Here is a 25,905-nt window from a genome sequence, read left to right as displayed (position 1 = left end):
CCGGCTGGGATAGCGTCGATATTTTAAAAGGCAGCATTAGGTCATCTAGGAAACATAGTTACCCAGGAAATTCATTTCCCTGAGGGCCCGAGATAATTAAGGTTTTATTCTTAAAAATGGTTGTTGTCTACTCCAAGATCACTTCCCTTGAGCCTGCATTTCTCTTCATCCATTCTGTCTTCCCTTTGGTGTTGAACTTCTGGAGAGAAAAATCATTTTTGCTTCCTTGATTTCCTACTTCCCATTTTTTCCCTTAATCTCTTACCAGTAGGCCCAACACTCAATTAGTCTGTTCTCTTAAACTTTGATCTAAAGGTTTTTTCTCAATACTCATTCTGCTCACCCTTTCTCTCCAGCACTGACAGTGCTGACCATCTTCTTTATCCCTGAAGTCTCCTATCTTTTCTTCCTGAATTCCCCTTCTCTTTGGAGCTGCCTGCGACCACACACTTCAAGTCCTCTTCCTGTGTCTGGGCTTCCATGACACATGGCACACCTTCTCTCCAATGTCTCTTCCTAATTTCCTTGGTAGACCCCAATTAAGACTTAGGAAGACGTCAATAAATGTTAACTTATTTTCACTTCCAAAGGGGGTCTTCCCCATCTGTCATCCTTAGTTAGCAGTATCCCCGGTCTCTTAGGCAAGAAACCATAGTCATTTGCAACGCTACCTCTCACCCTGACATTTTCAATGATAAAATCCACAAGGCAAAGTAGGACCTCTAAACTTTTTATTATTTTAAGAGCATTTCATTAGTGATACATGGTTAATTAAAATAAAAATAACCCTATAGTGATTAAGAGGTAAGTTAAATATGTTTTGCCATTATTCATACACACAGATAGGTCAATAGATAGACACACACTTATTTTGTACTTTCTATTTCCTACGTTTTCTTTTCCTTCATTCCTGCTTTCTATCAGGCTGATAGCTTCCTTTAATACTTTTTTCTTCCCTCTACTGGTTTAGAAGTTTCAGTTTACAATTTCTGTTCCTTTAGCGGTTATATTTAAATTTTTAATATACGAGTTAATATTTATGTCCACCTCCTGAAATAAAAGGATCTTAGAACGCCTCCTTTCATCTTCCATGTTACTACTTACTATTTTTATTTTGCCTTGTTTTTTATGACTATTAGCCATTATCAGCATTTATAACTAATGTAAAGAAACCAACCTACTAACTTGTTTGCTTTTTGAAGTTCACTCCTTCCTTATGGATTTGATTTTCTTTTGCTGAAGCGCATTTTTAGTAATTCTTTTAATGAGGGCCTGTGAGGGATAAACTCACCCAGTCTTTGGACCACAAAATACTTTATTTTTTGCCTTTAATCTTAGATGGTAGCTTTATTGGGTATAGAACATTAGATTGACCATTATTTTCCACCGGCCGTTTGGAAATAATATTCCATTTACTTCTGACTTCTCTTGTTGAGGAGAAGTCTGTCTTGTATAATTTCTTTAGAAGTCAATGTCTTTTCTCACTGGTAGCTTTTAAATTGTTTTTGTTTTGTTATTGATGGTACGAAGTTCCACTAGGACATAACAATGACAATTCCTTTTTCTTTATCATGGTTAGAAATTAGTTTTACTTCTTCAAACTGAGAAGATAGTTTATTCTGGGAAATTCTCGGCTGTGAATTTTTGGAATATTTCCTCCCTTCTTTTATATTTTTTCCATAAACTCCTAAAGATCGTTTCTTTTTACCTTCTTTTCAGCTTCTTTCTGTTTTCTTTTTTGTCTGTGATATCTTGCAATTCACCTATTCCTACTTTAGCAGTTTACTATTTAATCATTCAGTGAGTTACTTTATTTCAATGACATATTTTTCATCACTGTGAATTTCTATTTTTTTCTTTTCCAAAGCCACCTCTTCTCAGCTTCTGATTCAATCTCACATGTTTGAAGTTTCTCTCAACCTGTTCAATTAGGTTTTGGGGGAGTGCCAGAGGGAAGGCTCCATTGTATCTCTTTATTCTTTCTCATGGGGGGTTTGAAGGTAAGATCTAAGCTTCTCTTCAGTAGGGGTTAAACAGTAAACACCATGTGCCCTGGGTTATCTACAGAGATTTGAAAATGTGCCTTTACTTGGGGACACCATGGGTTTTTCCAGCCCTAGAACATGACTTGTTAATTTCTTGGCTTAGGCTCGCCATACCACAGGAGTGCTGTGGGGTTTCGCCTCACACTTTTACTATGTGGTAGGCCGACCCAGCCATTTCCCTCTCCTTTTAGAGCCTCAACTCCATCAGCTTCTAGGTATCACCCAGGTGCCCATGCCTGAGCGGGAAGCTCGGGGAGAACCCCGGGCCCCCCTCTTCCAACACCGCCGCCAGCTCGGGCTCCTCCACAAGGCCTGTCTCTGCCAGGCTTCTCCAAGGGCAGCCCGCGGACCACTCGAGGGCTGGACTGGGCGCTGCACTCAGCAACGGTGCCACTGAACCTGGGCCAGCGCCCCGACACTGCCTTCTCGCTGCAGGAGACCCAGTATTGAAATGAAGTCAGGAACAGCTTTCAGGTAAAATGAGGGCACGATCAGGGAGCTTTCCTCATAAACGAATCAACTCAACGAGCCCCGGAGCGCACTCTCGGGAGGCTTCCTGCCCTGGCCTCGGTTGCTCAGCCAGGCTGCCGGCCCCCCGAGCGCAGCAGCGCCCACATTCCAGAGCCAGCTCGCTCCAGGCCTCACACCACTGCCGAGCCCGGCTTCGACCAAGGCCGGTACCCGAAGAAACACCTTCCTCTGCAGGGGAAGAACTGCTTCTCTCCCATTTTCTTCTCCAATTTCTGTCTGACAGGGGCCGCCTGGCTTGGTGACAACGAAAGAAACTGCTTAACGCGTGAGTAAAATAGGAAGGCGCTGCTGGTTTGGTGCCGAGGCCGAACACAAGGGTGTACGCGTGCCACAGACTGGGGGTGTGGGGGGGATGAGTGGAAGCGGCAGGAGAGCAGTGAGGGGGACAGTGCAGCGGGGCCGGCGAAAGGGAAGCGGGCTCGCAGGCGGGCCGAGCGGCGGCCGCTCGGAGGCCGCAGGAGGAGCAGCCCGGCCGCTCCTGACCTCGCCCAGCGCCGGGTCGGACCGCACCAGAGAGGGGCTGGAGTCTCCCTGGGAAACGAGTTTGTATTTTGAGAACATTTTTCTTCTCTGGCTGAAGCTTTCAATATTGATCAGCAAGGCTCTGCAGAAAGACATGGCCACCGGGGAGGGATCTGACCTGGCACCCTGCACAGGGCTTGGCCCCGAGGGGGAGGAGCAGAGAAAGGCCAGGCAGAAAAACGAAAGGAAAGGGGGCTGAAGAACTCCCCTTTCACAACCACCGCCTCGAATGTCAGGGTGCAAGGAGACTGATACATCCTCAAGCGCCCCCGCTGTCCTTGCCATTTCTCTGGCCGTCCTCAGTGCTTTCACCTCCTCTGTGGAGCACACAAAGGGCTCACGGATGGGCGTGGGTTGCCTAAGGTCCAATCCTGGCTTCACTGCTGCCCAGATGGGTGGCTCTGGAAAAATCCCTCAGCCTCCTGGAGCCCCTCTTTCCTTTCTTATAAATCTGGGGTAATGACAGAGCAGCCCTCAGAGGTTCCTGCCAGGAATAAACGAGATCCTTCCCTAAAGCATTCAGCACAGCGCCCGGCACTCGGTCCGCGGCCAGTAAAGGTGAGCTATCATTTTACTCGTTAGACGCAAAATGTCTTTCTCCTCCCAAGAGTTTTGCCTTAAGTCATCCACCTCTCATAGAATCTTGTTTCCCACCAGCCCACATCTGAATCAGCGCTGGAGTGTCAAAAATACATCCATTTCAGGCCTCAGGCTGTAACCATGCCTGAAAGTCTATAGTTCTCGCCGGGTGGGAACTTCTGTTTGCCATTTGGATGGCACAGACAGGGCCTTACAGAGGGAGGGTGTGGTGGCAGGAACGGGAGGATTAATGGGTTCCAAGTATTAGCATATAAAAGGCAGCCTCCATCTGCTGATGCCCTGCAGTGATGGAGTGTGATGGGAAGAGGAGGAATCCTCTCTGCATTCTGAGCAGGCCTCTTAGATTTAAGAGGTAGAAAAGCTCTCCCGGCTTTGGAACATTGGCAGGGATCTATGGTGACTGAGTGGGTGGGGGTGGCTGTGACTTGGAGAGGGCTCTTTGTGTGCTCAGACCCTGGCAACTCACCCCGGAGGTGGCATGTCTTAGGCTCACTGCTGGGAGCTGAGCCACACATGTCCCTTGCCCTGCTCTGGAGCCGCTCACGCCAGCTTCTGTCCCTGCCCAAGGTGCGGGAATCCACTGAGGCGGAATATACTGACACTGGAATAACGACAGCTGCTGTCTGCAGCACTGTCACTGGGTCCCTCAGGGGTTTGTGTGCCAGCAGGTACAAGCTCACAGACTGGGGAGCGCTCCCCACCCCCACAGGAGAGGGTAAGACCGCCCGCCAGGCATCGTCCACCTCTCTGCCCCTGGCGCCAGCGCCCCGGTTTCTTAGGTTGTGCGTGTTTATTTTAGTTTGAATCCCAAACATTTCAATGAGTGTTCGTAACCGACCGTTTCCTTCTCAGTCCTCCCCGGCAGGCCCTTTAAAATGCCCCGATGTTCCAACCAAGTGGCCACACAGCCCTGCTCCAACGCCACCTGAACAGCACCGAGGAAAGATGCGGGGCTGGCGTTTGTTGTTCAGAGGCTGTCATGAGCTGGACCACAGGCTGACTCCTACATCCCGGGGATCTGACTATGCTAAACACAGAAAGAAACAAATACGCAGATTCCATCTAGTCTTCAAACTGCAGTAAGACCTGTAATTGATGGGGCGGGGGGGCTTCCTTTCTGCATTTGAGGCATGGCTTTTGAAAACCATATGCTGCTGGTAGAAATTAGTTCAGCTAACTCATGGAAAGATTTCATAGAAAGAACTTTTGTCTTTTGCCAAAATAAACCTCTTATTATCAAGGTAACACAAACTAGCACTTAATACCTACATTAGTGTCCTGCTGTCAGTGTTTGGTGGGTGTTTTACTCTTAACTCTCCACTGATTACTCTCTTCCTTATCAAGACACATGGTTTTCTGAGCCCGGATGCAAAAAAACAGCATTCAGAGCATTCAAGAGAACTCCTCTCATTAGGGAAATGCTCTACAGATTTTACAGTATATTGGTGCTTACAGACTTAATACCTCATAATAAGCCCCTTGAGTGTCAGGCAGGGGGGACCGAGGGCCGTTAGGTCCAACCTATAGAGATGAGATTTCTACAGGCGGGTTTTGGGAAACGGAGGACTTGTGATCCTTCACCTGGGCATCTGGGCTTTGCCCATGCCCTTTCCTGTTAGTAATATTAGTAATTTACTCCTTTCTGACAAAATATCAAGCATCTTCTTTGAGTGTTTACACACTTGCCTATTTTGAATATTCTTTCCAGGAGACTCACCCCCAAACCTCCAGCCTGACTGAGGGGAGAGTCAATCCCAGGAGTGTTGCCTCAGGATCTTCAGGCGTCAAAAGAAAACTTTACTGGAATTAGAGAGGCCTACACGTTGTGCAGCCCAACCGCCAGGACGCCAGCAGCCCCGCTCTCGGATGTTAGCCTGGTATCGTTCCTCTTTCATGACCCACATTCACAAAACTGCCAGCTCTGCTACACTTCAGGGCGAACTCCAACAAAAAGGAAGGAAAGAAAGAAAAAACCCCACCGCACTCACATTCCGGCTTGTCCACAGAGCCTCCTTTTAATTTTCTAGTTCCTTTGTCAAGACCGTTCAAAACAGCAAATGGACTTAACACCCTGGGGTCGGGAAGATCACCCAGCTAAGTCTGCCCGTGTCTGCCCGAGAGGAGGCGCGAGGGCCAGGGCTTCGCAAACCTATCCCTATGCTAATCCTCGCTTCCCTCGCAACTCACTCTGGATAGCGCTCAACTATTCTTGAATTTCTTACTGGAAACGATATCATGAGAGGAAGACTGTATTGGCAGTTTGTTGAGAATGGCTTGAAAGAAAGAGGAAAATTAAAAATAAAAAGCAAAGAAAAACACACACAACTCTACACATAATATAAACAAAAGCCAAATAATCAAACAGCAAAACCCCAAAGTCCTGCCTGAGGCCCTGCCCCTTTCTGTCCTGCTAAATTTTTAGACAAAACTGGATGAACCTGGCAAAACTCAAAGTCAGGCCCATTCAAAACTTCAAGTGAAGAAACATCTTGATCTTCACACCTGCTGTGCTGTCTTTCCTCCCTCAGCGTGGCTCTTCTGATTCTCTATCAAACAAGCCTCCCCCTCGCTTGGAGCCAGGAACCCTCCACTCCCCCACCTCCCACGATTAAATAGGCAAACCTGTGGTTCTGGGCTACATTTGGGGAGAAATGAATCCTTCTGGCTAAGGAAGGGCTTATAGCCTCTGAAATTATAGTGGGTCTTTCTTCATCACAGAAATGATGATTTAGGGTAAAATTGATTAGGATGAGTACTCCCGCCTGTATTTCTAATTTGCATGACACGAGCAGAACAGCTCCCCGTAGGCAGGGGGCCATCAGGCAACCTCCAGCCTGGGCTTCCCGGCCTGAGTTCTCCATCCGTGGGCCTCCCAAGCAGACACAGAGAGCCAGGGCTTGTGTGCAGTACCCTCCTTCCAAATTACACACAGATATGGGCAACTATGTCACACCTGCAAGATAACATCATTTTATATAACTCCTAAGTAGTGCATTTGAAATAAATTAAGTTTCTCTGATTTCCCAACATGGCTTAAATTAGTGAGGAACATATATGGGTAGGGAAACAATCCACGTGTCGTGTTTTTGCCGTCAGATTGTACAGGATGTTTTCTGATTAGGGATCAGAGTGAACGAAGTGCATAAATTCTACATCATATCACAGACTTCCTTTCCTACAACCCATTTTCACAGCCATTAACCTTGAGTTCATAAGGTCCAACATGACCTGGCCTGCTTGCCTCTCACACCCCAGCCGCTGACACTATCGTGTGCTCAGCCCAGTCAGCCTACTGACTGTTGGGTTCCTTGAATGCGTCATGTTTCCCCTCCCCAGTTCCACCTCACTCCTGCATTTCCTGGCTTATCTGTATTTATTCCTCAAGCTGAAGTCTGGACATCCCTTGCTCTAGGTTAGCTCCTCTCTTCAGTCACTCATATTGTAACTTCCTTATGCTCTGTAACCCCTTCTAGACTTTAAACTCCCAAAGGGCAGGGACCGGGTCTGTTTTCTTCAGAATCTTCCCCAGGGTCCAGCAGGCCTTGGCTCATAAATAGGCCCTTAATATTTCTCAAATGAATGAATCTGAACGACGGTTTTGACAAAGAGAACAGCTTCGCCCCCAAAGTTCTGACTGTCTTAAGATCTCAAAGGCCAACCAGAATTTTTCTGACCTTCAGCCTGATATTCTATGTTACCTATAAAACTGCTCATTTTGTAGCTTTTCCTTTCAACTGTTTCATCTGTCAGACACTGGATTCTTTCTCAGGCTTTGGTTTGCCATTCTCCCTGAAAGGCAAACTGAAGACCTTGCTTTTTCTCTGCCCCGTTTGTTCCTCGGAGATCACTGTAAGCCCTGCTGCAGCGGGTAACATTTCTCAGGAAGCCGGGCGCCTGCTCTGACCCGGCACGCACCTGCCCAGCGACAACCCTGCCCACAGGTTAGCACTCCCTGGAGGGCGGATTTGTTGCCATGGAGAGAGGCAGGCTGGTGAGCAAGACCAGGCCAGCTTGGAGAGATTAAAAAAAAGTGTTGGGTGCCTTTTCACGCATGCCTGTCAGCTGGCTTTGCAAAGCTTTCTAAAAACAATCACAGTAGGGAAAATCAACATAAGAATGTTGCTAACAAGCAGGATATAAAACAGAGATTAAAACTAAAAACTCAACAGGAGAAAAATACATTCAAATTTAAGTAAAAGCATCTTTCACTGCAGTACCATTAATTTCTTTGCACCTGAGCAAAATTATTATACCAAACAATCAGAGGGAGAGAGACAGCCTAGCTCCACTTTTTTCCTGAGGAATTTTGTTGTGAAATATATGACACATAACAAAAATAGCAGGCATTTCACTGTACATCCACCTGCGAGGTTAGTACTACGGGAACTCCCACTTTACAGATGCAGAGCCCCAGGCACTGAAGGATTAAGAAACTTTCCTAAGGTCGCATAAGGAAGGAGAAAACACAGGATTGGAGCTCAGGCAGTCTGACTACAGATCCCATGCCATTAACCACTAGACAACACTGCCTCTCACAGCTTACATACAAGTGAATGTATACAACATATATACAGTTTGGAAATAACATCAGCAGCCACGTACCTGTCATCTAGCTAAAGGAACAGAGCATTACCAGCAAGTACCTTAGAGCCTCACTGTGTGCCCCTCCTCAGGCACACGTCCCCCTCTGCCGCCTCTCGTCCCAAGGCAACCATTATCCTGAATTTTGGGTTAATTCTCTTGATTTCTGTTACAGTTTTACTATCTCTCTCTCAATGACACACTGCTAGTTTTCCAGTTCACATATAAAATCACAGCATGTGTATTCTACGACGTGCTTATTCAACTCAACACTGTGTTTGAGATTCTTCCCAGTTAACAAGCACAAATTGGGGTCATTCCCTTTTGTGAGCTGTATTTTTTGTTTATCCATCCAGTGACTGGACCTACACAATGCTTCATTTTGGTAACATACACAATTCTGTGGATGTCTTTTTATATGACTCAAATTTTAGCAGCACCAGAATCACATGGATGGTTTGGTAAAACACAAAATCCTGGTCCTACCGCTGGAGTTTTATTCTGTAGGTTTGGGGTGGGGCCTGAGAATTTGCATTTCTAACAAGTTCTCAGATGATACTGACGCCATGTGGCCCAAAGACCCCATTGTCAGGTCCACCACTCCCGGGTGCAGACCTAGGAGTGGGACAGGGTATGTGTACACCCACCTTCACCAGGTATGCCACTGTCCTCAGAGTCTCTCTACAAATTCGCAAACTCATCTGCAGTCCTTCCACGTATTTTTAGTTTGTATTGCGCAATTTAGGTTGAGTGTTTTTTAATGTATTTATTGGCCATTAATTTTCTGTGTGATGACTGGTTCTTGCTCCTTTTTCTATGTTATTTTTCTTTTATTTTCTTTTTTGATCTATGAGAGTTCATTATATTTTATGGATATCAATCTCTCTTCAGGTATACAAGTTGCAAAAATCTTCTCCCAGTTCATGGCTTTCTGTTGTCTTTTGCAGAACCAAACTTGGTTATTTTAATGTAGTCAAGGTTATCAATCTTTCATTGTTTGTGCTTTCTGGGTCCGAAGGAATCCTTCCCTACTCTGAGACCATAAGGATAGTTTCCTATATGCTATTTTCTAAAAGTTGTATTTATTTTGCCTTTCGCATTTAAGTCTTAATTTGCCTGGACTTGATTTTAGTGTAAGGTGTGAGAGAAGAATGAAATGTTACGTTTTTTTCCATAGTCTTGTTCTGATTTTGTCTTAATATCTAGAAGGGTCAGACACACAGAAACGTCACAGACATTCTTGGCATTTTGTTCTTCCATGTACCTCTAGAATCAGTGTATGAAGTTCCTTGAAAACTCTATTGGAATTCTGGTTATACCTACACTGACTGTAGATCAATTTAGGGAGAATTAATATCTTTACAATGTTATGCTATTATGTTCATAATATCCTCTTATATTTCATTGCTGCTGCATCTGAGTTAGTACTGTTTTTTTAATCCTAATAATGTTTATTTGTCAGCCCCCCCTTTTTGTTCTTGGTTAGTGTTATAGGAAATTTTACTTAACTTTGTTAGTTTTTGTTTGTTTTAAATATATTTTATTGATTTCAGAGAGAGAGGAAGGGAGAGGGAGAGACAGATAGAAACATCAATAATGACAGAGTCACTGATCGGCTGCCTCCTGCATGTCCCCTGCTGGGGATCGAGCCTGCAACCCGGGCGTGTGCGCTGATCAGGAATTGAACTGCGATCTCCTGGATCCTAGGTCACGAGCCCACAACCCAGGCGTGTGCCCTGCTCAGGAATTGAACTGCGATCTCCTGGATCCTAGGTCAATGCTCAACCGCTGAGCCACGCCAGCAGGGCGTTATTTTTTTTTGTCAATTTGCTTTTTTGGGGAGGTTTTTCGTGTGTGGTAAAATACACATAACACAAAATTTACCATTTTAATTATCTTTCAGTGTACAGTTTTGTGGCATTGAGTACATTTACATTGTTGAGCAACCATCACCACCATTCATCTCCAGAACTTTTTCATCTTCCCAAATGGAAACTCTGTACCCATTAAACACCAACTTGTTATACAGGATGGAGCTTTGTAAAAAGTTACCCTATGACATGGAGGAGATATAGTCACTTCTGGCAGGTGAGGGGTAAGTGGAGTCTTCATCTATGCATAGCTCAACAAATTAGGGAAAAAGACTCGAAATTCAGCCTTTAAAGTTTTGATATGTAGCATTCTTATTGTTTAGGACCAAGTAATTTCTAATTTTTATTATAATTTTTTTTACTTACAAGTTGTTTAGAAGTTTGATTTTTAATTCTATGTGGATTATCTTCTCTCCCTTGACTAGTTTGAAAGTTATACTTTCTGTTCTTTTAGTAGTTTTCTTAGCTATTTAACCAGCAACTTTCAACCTTTTTCATCTCATGGCACAATAAACTAATTACTAAAATTCTGTGACACGCCAAAAAATATATTTTATTTTTTGCTGATCTGATAAAACTAAAAGGTGTCATTTTGACTCATTCACACTGGATGACTATTGTTGTGCAGGCTGTTAACATTTTTTTATTTGATAATCCAAGGGAAAAGAGGTCAGTGCCCCTGACTAAACAGTCAGGTATTGAATGTTTTAAAAATTCCTCCAGCACGCCAGTTGAAAATCGCTGATTTAAACACATTTATTTAAAGTTTAAAGTTAAACACTAACCTCTCCTCAAATAGAACCAACAGCATAATTTAGCTGATTACTACCCCCTCTTACTTTTTTTATTGCTATTTTTATCCAGTATTTTATTTTTATTCAGTATTTTAATTCTATCGTTTTAATACCACATATCACATTCTTATTACTGTTTCATATAGTCAATGTATATTTAAGTATACCTCCATATTTACTAATATCTTAATAATTCATCTTACTTCTCAGACCTTCCATCAGGAATCATTTCCTTTTCTTACCTGAGTACATCCTTTAGAATTTTCTTCAGAGGAGGTTGGCTGGCAATAAAATATTTGGTTTTTGTTTTGCCTCAAAATGTCTTATTTATTTATTTTTAAAGAGAGAGGAAGAGAGAGGGATAGACAGAAACATCGATGAGAGAGAAACATCTTGGATCGGCTGCCTTCTGCATGCCCCCTACTAGAGATCAAGCCGACAACCCAGATATGTGCCCTGACCAGGAACTGAATCGGGGACCTCGTGGTTCATGGGTCGAGGCTCAACCACTGAACCCACCGGCTGGGCTCAAAATGTGTTCATTGCATTCTCTTTATTGATATTTTTACTACACGTGAAAATTCTAAAAATGCTTTGTTTAAAGTTTTTCAGTTTCATTATAAAATGTCTACTATAATTTTCTTTTCATCTCTTCTGCTTGAGACTTGTTGGACTTTCTGGACCTTAAGATTAGTATCATTCACTCAACAATTCTAGAACTCCCCCCCCCCCCCCATCTGCTACAGAACTTCCTTCTGGAATTCTATGACAATATCACAGGGTATCCTCCTAGTTTCTTAATCTCATTTAACATTTTTCCTTCTCTTGGTCTCTCTGAGCCATATTCTGGATTATTCAGATCTGTTTTCCAGTTCACTAGTGTTCCCTTCAACTGTCTCTAATCTCTTTAATCCAGTGAATTTTTAGTACCTATTTTTATATTTTTCATCTCCAGAAGTTCCATTTCCTTATTTTTTAAATCTTTGCAGACATTTTATAGTCTTTTATCTTTGTTCATATTTCCAATGCTTTTAAAAACATTTCTGAAACATGTTAAAATATTTACTTATATTTTTGACTGTAAGTCCAATGATGAAGTATTTATAGGTCCAACTCTGCTGTCTGGCTTTTACTCATGGTGACTTGTGTCCTTGTGTTGAGTGAAAACTGTTTCTCCAGAGGAGATTTCCGTTTATATCTGGGAGTCACCTAGGGTTGTTTAGGATAGTTTAGCATTGTTTAGGGTTGTTTATCCTAGAAAGGAATACCTACTTTAATTTTCTGTTTCTCCAGTGGATGAACATATCTGCTGGGAGCCTTTGCTATCACTCCTATCAGGAAGATCGCAGACTGTTCCCCTGTTGGAGGATATGAACTAAGATACTGAAATATCTTACAAATCAAGTTCTTTACCACTTGAACCTGGGTTCAACTTGAGGAGGAGTTTTATTTGGCTGTGAATGTCCCTTTAATAGGAAGTATAGTCCCTTCTGCAGTTTGGTTACTAAATCATCCATCCCTATTAGCTCTACTATAAATCATGAATGTTTAAAACGCATGATTATTATTAATTTCACTCACATTATAAAACACTGCTCAAGAAATTACCCTATAACAAGAGAGATGCACAAACCTATGAGGGTCATCTGGATCACAGTTAGGAAGAAACTGAGTGATGGCTTCTGCCACTTCTTCATTTGATAAGACATCCCACAGTCCATCGGTTGCCAGGATCAGCACATCATCTGCTCCATGCTCATATTTGGAGAGATCGTAGACTCTTACCTGAAACGAACAGGAATATTCCTGCCTAAGAAGTTGTAAGCACGTTACCCCCCATAACAAAGTGACTTCTGAACTCCTTTCCCTTTTCCTGTCCAGCCCGGTGGTTTGCAGGCACGCACCGTGAGATAACCTATTGTGCAGCAAGCTTTGTGGCCAGGGTAGCCTCCTTTGGAGACTTGCTGTACAGATAGATATATGGGGCCCAACAGGTGGGCTGGCTTAATAGTTTGACAAAGAAGAAATGAACTGAAAATGTAATGCCTGAGACGGTGCTGGAACACTGACAATAGGTGCTATGCTGGCCAGAAGAGCAGCCGGAGGCTTGCTTCCTTCCTTCACACGTCCATTAATGAAGGGCCTGCGCTGGGCCAGCTGCTCTAGGTGTAAAGATGAACAGCAGATTCCCTGCTCTCAGCTCGCAGTGCGTGGGGAGAGAAGGCCATCTCGGATCCTCAGGAGTTGCTCTGTATGTACTGCTCCAGGACTAAGGAGGCACGCTTTATCCAAAGCATTTACTGAACCACCTTTTGGCTCACCTGTCTGAGGCCCAGGGGACTCGTCTCATGTAAGGATGGGACTCTGATGCTACATTCCGGTTTCAGGAGCCTCAATCTAGCCTAAATTACAACAGACACATGTTCACATGCTAAGTCGGAATCTCCAAAGCGTGTCTCGGCAAACTTTAAGTTTTCCCTCATCTCTGGTACCTGGAGTGACTTGGATATTTCAACATCCACTGAAACTCTTTGAAAAGAACAGAGTAATCTTGGCAAAACCAGTAAGAGTAAAAATCAAGCCTCATTTGGGTTAGGCCACAACTGTTTTGGCGGGGTGCAGGGAGAAAGAGTTTGGGATTTCATTGTCGGCAGCTGCCTACGCCACCTCACAAGCCGAGGACAACGGCAGAATTTCACCAACCTTCCAGCTCCTTCAGCCCCCTCACTGCTCTATCCTATTTTCTAAAAACAAGTCTGAGTGAAAGCTGTGGGCGAGGGCAGGGGAGGGAGAGGAAGGAGGGCAGTGCAGGCAGCTGCTCCCAGGCCCCGTCGCAGTCATCATCACATCACCGCAGTTCTAGAGAGGACACAATTCTAAGAGGCCTGCAAACTGTTCGGTTCCGTGTCTTTGAAAGCCAAGCCCATGTTTTAGAGAGGCTTTCCCAGGCCAGTGACACCCTGCCCCAGGGATTGGTCCTGTGGACTAACAGCCTACACCCCGCAGCAGAAAACAAGGTGCCCCGCACCTACCCGCAGAGCCCTCGGAAAATGAGCAAAATTGAAAAGCAGCCTCCAGGCCCCAGGCCCCTTTGGCCTGAGAACTAGATGGTAACAATTAGCTAATGGCCCAGGGGGACCACACGCAGGGGAAGAGCACTCGGCGATACACTACTAGCATGGCTTTTAACACTTTCTCAAAAGGCTTGTTCACTTAAGGATGTTTACATTCCGGAGAAGGCACGGTGCCTTAGGAGGCCAAATGAAAGAAAATAAGAGGGGGATCTTAAGTTTACAGACCGCAAAGTCCCAGAATTCTATCCTTAGGCCACCAAACTCGCATGGGCCAATTTTCACTTTACAGAAGCAACCAAATGCCCTTAGCTTTGCTTTCTGTGCTTCTGGGTGTCTTAGAGCAGGGCTTCTCAAACGCATAGAAGCCATCTGGGGATGCTGCTAACATGCAGATTCTAACTCCGTTCTGGGCTGGGACTTGAGAGGCTGCGTTTCTCACTTGTTCCCTCACGCTCCTGGGGCTGCGGGTCCACGGACCACACTTTGAGTACCAAGGCTGGAGAGGATTCCTACTGGTTTGTAACAGGGAAGGTAAGGGCTCAGCGGCCTCTGTGACGCCTGCATAGACTATTCCCTGAGGTAGGCTATAGAGAAGACACCGAAGGTCACTCCTGGGCTCCCAACGTCAAGACCTGGCTCACTGGGTAAGCAGTAACTTTGCTTAAGAAAGACTGCTGGCTTGCTATTGGGGTATTTCTACAATGAATTTCTGTGATAACTTGAGCTCCATAGGATAGAAAATGTTAAGTAAAAGGAAGTGGGCAGATACGGATGTCAGGTGGCCCGATCTGATGCTTGTAGCTAAACAGCAGATTCTATCTGCCTTCCTGCTCCTTCTAAAAGAGAGGTTTCTAGGTTCTGAATATAACATCCATTTAATTTCAGGACCTGCCCTGTGTGCAGGATGCCAAAATCTCTTCAAGTACTCTCTGCTGGCCTCAAAAATGCGGAGGTTGGAGTTGTTACAGCTGAAGCTCTCCTGCCCACTACGCAACTGGAAATCTGGTGAACAGAATGGGTGTGGGTTGATAAATAGAAATGTTAGAAAACACTCCTTTTCAATTCTGTCAATAAATTGAATCCTCCCTTAATTCCACCATTCGCATTTCCACACACAGCTCTCTAATGCAGTTTCATTAGCCAACATGAAAATCCCTCTCAATACCACTCTCCAAGTAATTTTTATGTAAATAATAAAAAGCTGGTCTTGACCGCGTTCCCTGAGGCACTCCCTAATTAACATCCTTTTAGGTGTTTTTTTTTTGTTTTTTTTTTACTGCTACCCTTTGTTTCCTGCCCTTTAGTCAATTTCCAAAGGACTTCGCCAACTTTCCACTTACAACTCATGTCTTATACATTAACCTGTGATTCAGAACATTTTGTGGAAAAGCTTTCAGGAAAATTGGGCTTCCATGCAAGACATCCCACTGCACACTCGTTCTCCCCGGTGGCAAGGGCTTCAAAGGATTCCAGCGGGCTCCGGAGTCCTGACCTTCCCTCTCTGAAGCTGTAGTTGGCCCCCCTCAGTCAGACCACACTCATTCCCTCAAGTTCCCTGTTCCATTCCTCAAATAGTTTCTTAATGTTCTGGGAAGCCTCACATCAAACTAAGAGGCTCTGAGGCTCCCAGGATTCAAATACTAGGAAGCGAGTTTCTGCAGGCCTTGGGGGGGGGGGGGGGGGACATGCATTACACAAATGCTTGTCTGAAGGGGAGCCGGGGAGCCGGGGAGCTGGGGAACACGATCAGGGCTTCTGGTGGCTCCTTCCCATGTTACCATCTGCCAAGAAAGGGAGAGAAAGGCTACAAGAATCCCTGGGATTCTTGCAGCTTCTCAAAGCAATTTAATTTGATCAGCTGAGAGATGAGGCCTGTGTGGATCCATCTGCCCTCCTGGAGCCTTCATTATGTTGTTTACTGAGCATTTACTATGCGCCAACTACTTTTCCAGACAGTGGCGATATAGCTATGAACAAAAGTGACAAAGTCTCTCATAACTTCTAACCTAGTAGATGAGATAGACAAACTCTACTGCCAGGTGCTCTAAAGAGGACTCAGGCAGGGGAAGGAGAGTCACAAAAAGTCATTTTAGATGTGATTTTGGTGGGCTCTCTAGGAAGGCACTATTTGAACAGAGGTCTGAACGAGTGAGCTAATTTCCCACAGGTCCCTTCTGTGCCTCCCCTTTTTCCCTTTGGGGACCCATCACGTCTCTGGATTAAGAGCGTGTCTGGCACCCCTGCTGCCAAGCAATCCTGAGCAAGACCAAAGAGCAGCATCTTCCTTTCCCCTGGTCCTCTGCGGTCACAATCCTTTCCTGTCCACTAACACCGTATTTACCTACTGATACCAGTCTGGGTTCCCTTGTCTGTCTCCTCCACAAGGTCAGTTATTCCCAAATTTTAATATGTTTAAGAACCCCTTGGTGCTAATTAAACACATTAAGATTTAAGGGTCCACCTTTTAAAATTCTGACCGTGTAGCTCTGAGCCCAGGCATCAGCCTATTTAAATACAGACCAGGTAATTCCTCTGCAAGTGGTGGGGGAACCACACCTTGAAAACTGTCCTAGGCAGTAATTTCCCAGAGGCAAGTTCTGAGCTGTCATATTTGTAACCATTCAATCAATAATCAAGAGAAGCATCTTCCCTGTTGGGTGTTCACCCTTGTTCTGCTTACAATGAACATTCTGAGTCGGTCACCTTATCTCCCCACTCCCCCAATTCAACCTCTGGAGACCAGAGATACCTATTTTGCATTGTTTTCTGTGAACCTGGCAGTATCTTTCACAGTATAAATCATAATAGATCTTCAGGACACACTTCCTGAGGCAAAGAATAAATAGGGGAAGAAGAGAGGAACGGAAAAAAATTCAACATATGAGACCCATTCAGAAGACCTCTAAGCTCGTGGTGACGCAACAGACTTAGCTAGTTAACTCCAGAGTCATCAAAATGTAACGCACTGATATTTAACAGAAGCAGCAGACTCTTTCCTTTTCCTCTCTCATCCTGGTGGAGCTGCTAACAAACAACGAACAGCATCAGGGAGGGAGCAGGGATGAGTGGGGGTGGCAGGGGACAGACACAAAGCCTTGGCTAATGTGCCCCTGCATGAGCCACTGCTGACTGCTCTTGCAGGGCCCTGGGCTCCAGAGCACTTAGCACTTAGAGATGTCCTTAATGTCATCACCGGCCACCTATTTTACACAGGAGCTCGTGACAAGCAACTTTTCAATGCAGCACCTCCGCTTAATGCTCGGCCGCAGGCTGCTGCTTCAGCGTTTGTCTAATACGTGTTCACGTCTTTGCTCTACTACTGATGAAATTTCGGTGGCATGTTAAGAGGGCTCATGCTACTGTAAGCTGACGCTGGCTTCTCAGAACTACTTTTAAAAAGAACCCATCAATTCTTCCACTTGCCAAGCCTCGGTCGCTTCTCTAGGATACCCTCACTAATTTTATGTCTTTATCAGCTCAGCAGATTCTCCAAACCTCTTTTCCCTTTTAAATTCTTGATGTAGGGCAGGGATGAGGAACCTTTTTTTCTGCCAAGGGCCATCTGGATATTTATAACATCATTCAAGGGCCGCACAAAATTATCAACTTAAAAATTAGCTATGAAAAAAGCTCCTAGATTTATTGAATTTTGAGTCCAGCCTGCAGTTGCCTTGGCAGGGCCAGACCAAATGATTTCAACGGCGTACGCGGCCTCTGGGCCGCACGTTCCCCACCCCTGATGTAGGGTGATGAGCTCCCGCAGCTCAGGACGGGCTTTCCGGAGGAGCAAGAGCCCTGCCTTTGTTATCAGAAGCCCTCACTTCAGGTCTCTGTTTCTAACGGGCTTTGGGACTGAAACAAGCCATTGATTTTCTTTAGCTGTCAAGTTCTTATCTCCGAAATCATTGTTAAAAACTGGGGAAAAAAATCATGAAAAATAAATATTGTAACACCTGTGTCTACCCTGCTCACAAACCTGTTAAGAAGATCAAATGAAATAATTACAAATTCAAATACACTACATGTTACTTTTTTTTTTTAATCCTCAGGGGAGGATCTTTTTTCCATTTTTTTTTTTTTTTAGAGAGTGGGGGGGGAACGGGGGGCAGAGAGAAAGAGAAACATCAATGTGAGAGAGACACATCGATTGGTTGCCTACCACATATGCCCTGACCGGGGCCAGGGATTGTGCCTGCAACTGAGGTACGTGCTCTTGACCAGGAATCGAATCTGTGACCCTTTAGTCCTTGGGCCGATGCTCTAACCACTGAACAAAACTGTACAAGGCTGCAAGTTACTTTTTATGGCACTGACCTCAGAGTGACACACCTGAAAGTCATCTAGTAAATGGAAGAAGATGAGTAACAGTGCGCTCAAGGGACCTGGGGTTCAGTTTCAAAAGCCTCATTTAAAATAACAGTGACTGAGACTCTCAGTAGTGTTCTTGGCAGAAGAGTCACGTCATTCCCAAGGTAAAAGCTGCCAACAGGTAGCAGAAAATAAGAAGAGTACAAAGTCTTGTCCCCTCTACTCCATGTGGCCAACCAAAAATGCTTAACTTATAGAACTTTGCATATGGCACTTGTGTCAGAAGAAAATAAAGCTCCAGCCTATCTCCTTGTGGTTCTATACATCAAGTAGAATATTTCAGTACTGGCATTCTGGCACCGAGACTGCATCCAAATTCTCCATCTATGATTCTGTCTCCAGTATACGATATGTCATGAAGCACACACTGAATTTGGTGGCAAAGGACTTGGGCTTAAGATCCACCTCTGCCTCTTAGTAGTTGAGCAAAACAACTATGTTCAGTCTATTGACCCCTGGTGGGAACACTGAGTGAAGTAATGATTCATCAGAAGGCGAGAGTCAGGGAGGAGATGGACATTGCATGCCTTATATGTCAGAACCGCAGGGGCAGGAGGCTGGGGATGTGAGAGGGCTGAGGGGCTGGGTGGCTTCCATAGCTGGGTTTGGCTAAGGTGCTGGAATTCCACTGGGAAGTGGTGAGGGACGAGGCATGACTTCTCAAATCTTCAGCGCCTCTCCGTGAAATGAAAGGCTAGGCCTAGGTGGCCACTGGGGATGCTTACGGCTCTAACATTCTCCTGCTCTTTCATCACAGGATGGGTTAGACCTTGATGTGACCTCAGAGCATCTGACTCTAAATGAATCAAGGGGCATGGAAGTATTACAAATATGTTGGCTGTTCATGCTGCCCACAGGAGCTGGTTGTTTTGGCTGTGGGTATAATTTTATATTTTAAATATACCACAGGTATTCTTGAGGGTTTCTTTTTTCTTCTGGAGGCTACAGACAAAATAAACATTGGACTTTGGAGGGTAGGTACAATCTCGTAGCTCAGAAAGTTTCCGAACCAGCAGTGTGAAGAGCAGCCTGAAGCTGTAGCCAGTGCCTGGCTGGCTCCCGCAGCACAGGCTTCCACTTTCTCCACGAGTCCAGTACTTTACAACTCAGCGAGGCACATAAACTACAGGGAGGAATTTCGAGCTTACATGGTGGGGCACCCCCGTGACCTACCCCCTTCTCTGGGCTTCCTGTGGCTTGTTCATCACTGAATCAAAGGCTCACTGAGTGCTCAAGTGAACAAGTGGGCTTGAATCTAGCTCATCAATCATTTGAGGAGCAAGTCTGTGTTCACTAAAACACCCATTTACGGAGACAAGGGTCGGAAGAGATCCCAGCCTGTGGGTACCATATAGATGACGACGCTGTGTCAACCCCAGGAGACGGCGAGGCTCACGCACAGAGAGCCCATGCGTCCCCGCCTGCCTGAGGCTGTTTTGGTTTGTGCTGTTTTCTCGGCAGAATTAGTAACACTGTCCCATTTGACTCTCAGAAATACCTTGGTTGAGAGGATACGTTATATGGTCACTTGATGTGTAGATAATGAAATGACTGCTGCTCTTTATTCTTCTAGCTGCTACTTCTGGCCACCAGGACGGAAGGCAGGCACCGTGAGTCACAAGACACGGCGGGGCAGAGTTTACCTTAAGTACTTAACTTCACTCAGCTTCACCTTTAAATCAAAGTGGCCATCAGTTCCTGTTCCATTGTTTTGTTTGTTTGTTTGTCTGAAATGCCTCTCAGATATGCCTCCTCTTAGCTCTCAGTCCCCGCATCTGCTCAGCTCCTCAGTGCTGAGTTTCAGTCCTACAGCGGCCTCCAAGTCTGCATCTCCCCCCCCCAGCTACCTGCTGTCACGGGATAGGGCTCCCGCCGCCACATTTACACTAGTCCCCTGGATAAAGACCCTCCCTACTGCTGTAGGCCCAGCTCAAGGCCCTCCACAATAATTAGCTTTATGATAGCTAATGGCTCTTCAAGCTCAACTTCTAAGCCCTGTGACCCTATAAAGCAAATTTTACTTCACACTACACTCAATCCTGCTACCCTCTTTTTTTTGGTCCTACTTATCTTGTCCTTCTACAGGTTATAAATAGTTGTCTGTCCCTTCTCTGGATTCCCTGCTTTCGTAGGGAAGCAGGGGATCCAGGCTTTAAGGGTAATTATTCTTTGGCTCGTCTCACCTCCTAACTGGCCAAAAATTCTAGCTCATTTGGGACATGTTCCCCGGTGTTCTACTCCATCCACATGACTGGACCCAGGGCCCCTCTGTTAAGAGCCAGGGAAATTGGTGGTTTTGATGGAATGTGAAGAGAAGCCAGGAGCTAATATTTATTATGGCAGGTTCCTATGCTAATACTTTATATATGTCATTTGTTCCTTAGGTTCTGGGGTGTAACAATCCCATTGTCCTCTTTTTATTGAAGAGGAAGCCGAGATTTAGGTAAATTAACTTTCTCAGGGTCACCCGGCTAGTAAGTGAAGAGACAGAGCTTCGAGCCGAGACTGATGACCAGTCTGAGTTTCTAACCATTATATCACGCCACCTCCCCGGTTTATTTTTGAGGGGCCTAGGGAATTTTTTAAAACACGTTTGCTCTCTTCTACTACCCAAAAGTAATTACTGTGACCATTTTAGAAAACTTCCCTCAAGATTTATATAAACATAGACATGCATATGTGCATACATACAGATATAACCTTTTTACCTACTTATGATCACACTTTTCGTACATACAATCGCATTGTTTCACTTAACATAGTGCAGCCACACTGTCCATGTCATTCTGCACCAACACTGTTTCTTAGGAACTGGCTGGACTGCAGAGAGTACACAGCACAGTAAAACACACTCTTTCCCTAAGTGGGGCTTTGGCTCAGGGCATCAAACGCTACCAAGAATCAGGAGACTAAATGTTAAGATGTCAATGTGAGATCTTAACTATTGTTCCTGTTTTTATGGGATACAAGAGGGGAGCCCCAAACAAAGTAGCTAGTCTCTCTAATATAAAGTCAGTCCTGGGAACCCCTAAGTATGAAGCCTTCCAGAAGCCGGTGGGGAAGGAAGACTTGTATTTACTGACCATGTAGCAGGCCCTGTGCCCGGCAATTCCATGGATGTTCTCGTTTGCTTTTCCCAGCACCATGTCAATACCACCCGAAGGAAGGGGAAAGGCCGGCTGAAGCAACGTGTGCAGGCCATGGGTGACGCCGGTGCTGGGGCCCGACTTCAGATACTGGAGTCCAAGCTCTGCCTGCTTTTAGAGAAGGCTGTTTCGTTCGGATAAAAGGAAAAATAGTATCTCCGTGAAGAAAACCAAAAATGAGCTAAATGAGTGAGCTGGAGTTACAAACAACAGCTGCCAGGAATCTTGAACACCAAGCAGAGGAAAAATGAAGCCAAGAGGAGACTGGGCTCCCCGTGGCTCAGCCTGGCAGGGGAGGAGGAGGGGCTGCTGAGTTGGGGAGCGGGTAGCTTTGCAAACTGGCCCCCACGCAGAAAAAGACCTTGTTCTTCCAAGAGCTCAAAAGGGGGTTAGAGGCGAGAGCATGGTCTTAAGTGGGGGCTGGAAAGCGTGAGTAACATCAAGCGGAATCCTAGCCCCGAGGAGGACCTGTCACAGGCCAGAGAGGGGCGTGGAGCACAGAACATCTGGCAGTTTGGGCTGCAGGCCTGGGCCGAGCTGCCTGCGTTGTGTGCGAGCTGCCTGCGTTGTGTGCGGGGCGGGGGGGGGGGGGGGGGGGGGGGGGCGAACTGCAGACAAGAAGATGCGGAGGGCCGGGGTGCCTTCAGTTCACAGATCCTTTCCTCTCCACTTGAACTCTTTTAGGGTGGTATGAAAAGGGCGAATGGGATGAGCTTCACTGAGCAGGGGAATGGGCAACCTCACTGGGGGAGGGGCCGCATGTCATGCTGTTACCCGAGACTGCAAGATACGGGGGCCAGGGGACGGTCAACCCCTCCCACCCGGACCAGCAGGCCTGCGCTTGGCTGGCCGGGGCCTCTTGCGGAATCCAGTTCTTGGCCAGGAGTCCCTGCCATAGACCTCGGGAGATCTGAGGGAGGCTCAGCAAACCTGGCGGCCGCTCTCCGGGTTTGGCAAACTCGAGATTTTTCCAGCGCCTTGTGTTCAGCAAAACCGAAAATGTGTTTGGCTAGAAACCCTCCTCTAATTTTTAAACCCCTGTGCATTTTTTACGTAAATTTGATCCACATGTTTTTGATTTATTTTTATTTAACTCATCAAGTTGAATTAGGAGCTACAATGATGAAGGGAACGATGCTGATTTCCAAGAAGGCTTTTGAGCCTCTCTTCTCAGAACTAAATCACCTCTCCCCCACCCCACCATTGGAGCCACCAGACTGAGCTGGGTTTGAAATTTTGAACCCAGATGTGAAATAAAGATCCACGCTTGGCAGAGACGAAGCACAGCACAGGAATGTTACTAGGAAGTCACTGTCAGAAAGCCAGGGTGGGGTGGGGTTGGGGGTGGGGAATGAAGACAGGAAGGGAGGCAGTCAATCTTCATTAGACGGTTTATATCAATTTACCTGCCTTCCTGGGCTCCCAACAGAAGTCCCAGCTGGTTCTCTAGGGCCTGACTTTAACACTACCACCTAGGGAAAGGAGTTCCTGTCCCAAGATTGGGGCTGAGGGGTCCCCTGTACCCATCTTCTTTTCTCTGCGCTCCTCCAAGCTGCTCCTCCGCTTCCCTCTTGCCTTCCTCCCCCTTTCCTGGCTCTGGTTAAGGCCTCTCCATGTGGAAGCATTTAAAATATACAACAATTTTAATCTCGTGCAAAGGAATATTGGGATCTATGCTACATACCCATTAAAGCTAAATTACAGGTACACAATCTTATTTTGCACAATTCTGCCTGGCCTAAGTTGGCACATACTAAAGGCCATTACTGTCTATCCCAATTACTTTTTATACTACTCCATCATTTTCTACAACTTAAGTCTGAGGCTGGCAGTATTTCTCTGAAAAACTGGCCACTGAGGTCCCAAGACAAAGGTCTCTCTTCAGATGCCCTCGAAGCAGCACTCAGAGGGTCCCTTGGCCACTGTCCGAAGAAATTTCCTTAAACTCGGCTTCTCTCCCGCACACGCACTGATTGAATCAGACCGACCTTGGTGTAAGTACCATCTTGATGCCTGATAACTGTACAGTGTTGGGGGAGATATTTCACTTCCCTGGGTCTCAGTTTCCTATTCTGATACACACTTCACCGAGCTGTGAGGGTTTAATGAGATGCTGCATATGTTAAAAACAACAACAACCCATAGTATGTTGTCTGGTGCAGACTAAGTAGTTAACAAATGTGACTTGTTATTGTTACTATAAAAACTCCACACTTCATTCATCTTTATACTTCTCTAATGCATGTACATTTTTCCAGAGGTTGCCCGTTTCCTCTCTAATCCGTTGCATTCCTCACCAACACGGAACCAACCAACCCACTTCCCTGCAAACCAGCATCACTGAAGACAGGCGACCTGCGGCTGCTGATCAACCAACTGGGACGTTTCATTGGGGAGTTTCCCACACAGGCCCACGTTTTAAACCTACAGTCTCTTCCTGGGATGCACAGTAGCAGGGCGACTGGCAGATCTATAACTTAACTGCATAGAGATCCTCCTTCAAACCAAACCTCTTCTCGCTTTGCATAGAAAGCATATGTGTGTGTACAGGGGTGGGAGGTGAGAAGGCGGTTTTCACTTTGCTTTAAGGAACAAAGTGGTTAATTCGTGTTTCCTGAGACACTCCCAGCACAGGAACCTGAGTCACACGCCATCTGTCCCTTTGGGAAAGCAGAAAGGTGTCGGCACCATCGAATATGTCTGATCAATGCCTCTCCAAGGGGGAAAATATAGGTATTCATGAGTCTGGCTAGGGACAGTTTCAGCAGTAAGTCATGGATCCCGATGTTGGCCAGAATTGAGGGATCGGGGATCCCAGCTTCTGGGGGACCTGGGACATTGTGATGTAGTAATGGTCCTCAGCACGCAGACTTGCTCTGAGGGCTACAAGAGAGACACTGGCAAGCTCTTGACAAATGCTCATTATTTCTACCTAGCTAACCTCTCCTGAAATCCTAGGTGGTTTCAGGAAATCTGTGTCTTCCATGCCTGGTATTTATTTACTAGAGACTGCCCTCTCGGTGGCCTCCTAACTGCCTGTGGCTGTGTGTATTTTGGACGCCAGCCCCAGCAATAGAGGAAACTACCCCTGCGCACAGCCCTGCCGGAGGGGCGGGCCAGGTGACTGTGCGCATCAATGTCTCTGGAGTGGGTACACAATCTGAAGGCACGGTCTGTAGACTGGAAAGTCACTTGTGGCCTAGTATAAAAGGTGAATTGGGCCAATGAAATTCCTCGCTGGTAATCTGGACCCAGGAGAGTGAGAAACTGGGTTGATTGGCAGCAGAGACAGATAGAACATGGCTGGTCCCATTCGGGGCAGGACACTCTCGTGAAGGTGACAGCCTCCCCTGCTGAGGTCCTCCAGGACTGCTGAGTCCAGAACCACCCTCCCATACAGCCTGGCTGTTCAGGGTTCTTCTTGTAGACACCACGAACATCTCTTCTAATATCATCAAAATAAACATTTCCTTTTTTGTGAGTTAGCTTGAGTGGGGTTTCTGTTTCCTCCAACAGAAAGAGCCTCCACTCACACAGCACCTCCCCTTGGGAAGAGCATGCAGATGGAGCTCTGGCTACACATTCTGGGCACTTCCAGTGCAAGGCGTCACTTCAACAAGCACTCACACAGGGGGCAAACACCGTCGCTTCCTGACTCGCTCCTCTCCAGCTCCCTTCTACCGCAGAAATGGGAAAAGTTAAAGCTCTCTCCCTCCCAGCCTGCCCTGCAGAGGGGGGAGGTCATGTGACACAGTTCTGGACAAAGACTAGCAAGTATCTGTTGTAGGGGACAGCAGCCTCCCACCTGCCTTGCATGAAAATGCTATGGCCTGGAGCTGCTGTCACCATCTTGCAACCACGAACTGAAAGCCAGACAAGAGGACACTCCAGCCCTGGCATCTGCAGAGGCTCTACCACTACCAGCAGCCACCAAATTACAGCCTCCTTGTTATGTGAGAAAAATACGCCCCTAGACTACTATTAGATTTTTCTATAACTTAGAAGCAAAATCTTTTCTAAATTATATGCTCTGAAATAGAACTTGATATTGTTTCCTGTATTGCAAGAAAAATGATTTTTTTAACCACATTTATGACTCGTTTTTCAATTAGCCTCTCCAGACACCAACTGAATGATACCAGCTCTCCAGGTAATTAAAGATCTAAGAAGGGAGGAAGTATATATGTCAAGAGCTATGCTACAGGCAGAACATGAGCATGCTGTAAGAGGCAGGGATCTGGAGCAGGGAGAAGACTTTACTTCTGATCGGGGGAGGGGAAATCAGGGAAGTCTCCAAGGGAGATGCCTTTAAGGTAAAACCTAGAGGAAAAAAAGAATTTGGATGTCTGCAGATGGGCAGGAAGGGCATTCTA

General features: G+C 45.8%; 1 protein-coding gene and 1 long non-coding RNA gene across 2 annotated transcripts in view; one reads left to right on the top strand and one right to left on the bottom strand.

Moving 5' to 3' along the window:
* The window catches only part of PPM1H (protein phosphatase, Mg2+/Mn2+ dependent 1H), a 234,592-nt gene that overhangs the window by 5,637 nt on the left and 203,050 nt on the right, over positions 1–25,905 (bottom strand). The window contains exon 9 of the mRNA XM_087814570.1: positions 12,578–12,729. Coding sequence (XP_087670696.1) covers positions 12,578–12,729 — 152 coding nt within the window. The remainder of the gene's footprint in view (positions 1–12,577; positions 12,730–25,905) is intronic.
* On the top strand, positions 2,784–6,212 carry LOC107546174 (uncharacterized). The gene is made up of 3 exons (XR_001604107.2): positions 2,784–2,841; positions 4,551–4,777; positions 5,407–6,212. It is a non-coding gene; the product is annotated as an uncharacterized LOC107546174 (long non-coding RNA).

The sequence above is a fragment of the Miniopterus natalensis genome, chromosome 2 (assembly GCF_054644295.1).
Source record: "Miniopterus natalensis isolate mMinNat1 chromosome 2, mMinNat1.hap1, whole genome shotgun sequence".
Lineage (NCBI taxonomy): Eukaryota > Metazoa > Chordata > Mammalia > Chiroptera > Miniopteridae > Miniopterus > Miniopterus natalensis.
The sequence above is the reverse complement of the archived record's forward strand: the minus strand, read 5'-3'. Positions and strand labels throughout refer to the sequence as shown.